The sequence below is a fragment of the Nanorana parkeri genome, unplaced genomic scaffold, assembly GCF_000935625.1.
Source record: "Nanorana parkeri isolate BGI_ZX_2015 unplaced genomic scaffold, ASM93562v1 scaffold4215, whole genome shotgun sequence".
NCBI lineage: Eukaryota > Metazoa > Chordata > Amphibia > Anura > Dicroglossidae > Nanorana > Nanorana parkeri.
In genome coordinates this window covers 2,182-5,889 of record NW_017310482.1, presented here as the reverse complement: position 1 = coordinate 5,889, position 3,708 = coordinate 2,182, and the positions used below count along the sequence as shown (strand labels likewise).

Genomic DNA, 3,708 nt, shown 5'->3' with positions numbered 1-3,708 from the left:
GGCCTAAAGCCGTGTAAGGGGCCCTGAAATTTCTGATGGCTGCCCTGCCCGCAGGCTTCATCTGTACACGGCTTCCCCCGGTGTCTGGCGTTGGTATCTTTTGGTCACCAGGGAGTGAGGCAGATCAGCTTGAGTTCTCAATCCCTGTGGACCATCGATCCCTACTTCAGTGGTCAAAGAAATCCCCCCTTTTTCCCCTGTCAGAGCTTCTAGGATATTAGGGGATTGCCCTCCAGACATGGTCTCCCTTTCTCTTGCAGACCTCAGACCCTTTCAGCCTCTTCCTCTACGTGTCAGAGGGTTTAGGGTGAGACATCCAGATGGTCTCTTTGGAACAAGACGCCCCAGATGCAACTTGTCAGCGCTTTGAAGGGGATGGAGTCACCCCCCCCCTCCCCCTCCCCCATCTAGGACTTCTCTGACCGGTGTCCCCCATACTCAGCACTTTCACCTGGTTCCCAGTTCTTGCTTGGTTGGGGGATTCTCCATCACCCGAGTGCTGCAGGACCTCCACTTTCCCTGCAGCAGGTCGAGTGACCTCCTCCATTAACCCCTTCATGACTGAGCTAGTTTTCAGGTTCTGTTCATAAATGACGGACACGCTTGTTACATTGTTGCTGTGTGATTCTTCCACAGCAGTAATATACTTTCTTACTAAATGTCCCCGCACGTATTATATATTGTTTTTTAGAGGACAGATAGGGCGATATAATTATATCACATATGTGTACCTAACCCCTCACTTAGTTTGAATAAAATAAAAAAAACTAGAAGAAAACACTTTTTTCACAAGTTTTGATTATTATTTTTTTTAGAATTTTTTTATATTAATTATAGTATAAAAAATATATTTATATATAATTTATATTTTCCTTATTTTGTTTTACACTTTATTTTTATTTTTTTACGCTTTGTAAAAAAAAAAAACTTTTGTTTTTCTTGTCAGTCTATATCAAGCAATCACTATGACAGCTCGATAACTTAACTTTTGTATTTTATTTTTGGCTATTAGGCTGATCCAAACTTAGGAACAGCTAATAATAACCTTAGAGACTGATCCTGACTTTAGTAAGATTCAGATCTCACTGAAAGCTCTTTGATCGGCCGAGAGGATCAGAACTGATACATTTCACTCTAAGGATATACATTGTATCTCTTTGGTGAAATGTATCTAAACATCGGGCTCTCCAGCTGTCAAAACAAATAGCAGAGAGGTGAGGCGAGTCACTCCGCTGCCTCTCTGCTATCTTCACCTGTCAGATACGGGATCGCAGATTGCGTCCTCTATTTGCATGTAACGGCTTCATTCTTTCATTACTGAGACATTAATGAATGATGTTAAATGCTGAGAATCGGCTGTTACCGGCATTACAGAGCCCGATAGAACTCGTCACGTACAGTGTAGGTGGCCAGTCATATAGGCACAAAGTGACAGGACGTACACTGTACGTCTCCCGTCACGAAAGGGTTAAGTGTTCTTCTCTTGACCTCCCTGTTGCCACTAGAGACAAGGCATCACCTTCTGGATCTCATCTCCTGATGGGTCCAGCGCCTGGGTGCCCCTCCTTTCCAGCTGGTAACAGGAACCCTGCTGGGGGACAGTGTAGGTTCGGAGGTCTTCGTGGGTCGGGATCACCATTAGGGATTAGCTGCAACCTCTTGAAGAATTGCCCTGCGATTCCCCTCCTCAATCAGTGACTACGATTCCCTCCCCTCTCCTTGGTGGAGGAGGCAGTACTGATCTGAGGGAGGTTGTTGAAGGAACGTTGGGCAGGTTTGCCGTGTTATCCCGAGGAATGGGATGATTTCCGGTATCCATGTTCACCGGTCTGAGTTGCTGTATTCCCTCACCCCTGCCTATCATTTGTATGGGTGCTGCTTAGTCCCCTCCCCCTCCGTCAGACTCACGTTTACCAGTCTTGGGGGTCATTTTGTCTCCTTTCACATATTATACTTTGAGGTCTCTTGCAGCCATTGTTATCTCTGATTGGTGGTCTGCTTGGGCCGCCTCCTTCCTCCATTTTCTCTGAATTCTAAGGGTTGGGGCCTTCTATTGTTGGATGGTCTTCTTTCTGGACTTCTAGTGGTTGGTTCCCTCCAGTGGTTGGTCTGGTTCCCTCCAGTGGTTGGTCTGGTTCCCTCCAGTGGTTGGTCTGGTCTGGTCTGGTTCCCTCCAGTGGTTGGTCTGGTTCCCTCCAGTGGTTGGTCTGGTTCCCTCCAGTGGTTGGTCTGGTCTGGTTCCCTCCAGTGGTTGGTCTGGTCTGGTTCCCTCCAGTGGTTGGTCTGGTCTGGTTCCCTCCAGTGGTTGGTCTGGTCTGGTTCCCTCCAGTGGTTGGTCTGGTCTGGTTCCCTCCAGTGGTTGGTTGTTGCCGGCCAGTGGGCGTAGCGGGGTTGCCGGCCAGTGGGCGTAGCGGGGTTGCCGGCCAGTGGGCGTAGCGGGGTTGCCGGGGAGGGGGGGTAGCGGGGTTGCAGATGATGTAATGCGGTCTCTGTGTCCCTCTTGCAGATCACTGACGGGGAGTTTGATCCCGTCCTCCGGTGTGCGGTGGAGTTTGCCGGCCGGCACGTCTATCGGTGTGATATCTGCAGTCAGAGAGGATTCATCTGCCAGATCTGTAACCACAATGAGATCATCTACCCCTTCCAGCTCGATACAACCAGCAGGTGAGGATCCCTCTATTCCCTCCGACGCCTGTCCCTGTGATCCCTCCGACGCCGGTCCCTGTGATCCCTCTGATGCCTGTCTCTGTGGCCCTCCCTGTATTCCCTCCGACGCAGGTCCCTGTGATCCCTCCGACGCCGGTCCCTGTGATCCCTCTGATGCCTGTCTCTGTGGCCCTCCCTGTATTCCCTCCGACGCAGGTCCCTGTGATCCCTCCGACGCCGGTCCCTATGGCCCTCCCTGTGATCCCTCCGACGCCGGTCCCTGTGGCCCTCCCTGTATTCCCTCCGATGCCGGTCCCTGTGGCCCTCCCTGTATTCCCTCCGATGCCGGTCCCTGTGGCCCTCCCTGTGATCTGAGCAATGCCTCTTGCCTTGTAGATGTGCGGAATGTAAAGCGGTCTTCCATGTTCCATGCCGGGCTGAGCAGACCCAGTGCCCGCGCTGCCTGCGGAGGAGGAGGAGGCGGTACCAGGACCCGGCACTCTATTCTTCTCCATAGACCGGAGTGAAGGAAGATCTGGATCTGGATCATCGTGCTTCAGGAGCCGGGTACATTGTGCTGGGTGGAGTCTCCGACCTCCCAACTGCCCGGACTCGTCTCTCTGTGTGTCGGCGACCTCCATGGTAATCCACCGTCCTCCACCCGTCACCTAATCACAGGTACGAGTCTTCCTAATACGAGGACTGTCCTCCATGGGGGCGTCCACCAGACAGGACCCCCCCCTTCCTAATACGAGGACTGTCCTCCATGGGGGCGTCCACCAGACAGGACCCCCCCTTCCTAATACGAGGACTGTCCTCCATCGCGGCCTCTGCTAGGAGGACCCCCCCGTCCTCTAATCCGGAGGTCTCATGGAGATTTGCTCTTTATTATTTTTATGGGAATATGAAGTTGGAATATTTTTCTAGTTTTCATCTTTTTAATGAACCGCGTGCCTTCCCGACACCAGCCAATCACCATGGAGGAGGGCGGAGCCTCTTCTGTAGAGGAAGTGACCTCACAATGGGGATGCCTCCTGATTGGAGGGATTGTGGAATTTCCTC

At 51.7% G+C, this 3,708-nt stretch overlaps 1 protein-coding gene across 1 annotated transcript in view; it reads left to right on the top strand.

Moving 5' to 3' along the window:
• PLEKHM1 (pleckstrin homology and RUN domain containing M1) overlaps positions 1-3,163 on the top strand; it is a gene marked incomplete at its 5' end in the record, with an annotated part of 24,434 nt that extends 21,271 nt beyond the window's left edge. Inside the window, 2 exons of the mRNA XM_018575592.1 lie at positions 2,507-2,664; positions 3,043-3,163. Of these exons, the coding sequence (XP_018431094.1) occupies positions 2,507-2,664; positions 3,043-3,163 (279 nt within the window). The remainder of the gene's footprint in view (positions 1-2,506; positions 2,665-3,042) is intronic.
• Positions 3,164-3,708: the final 545 nt, after the last annotated feature.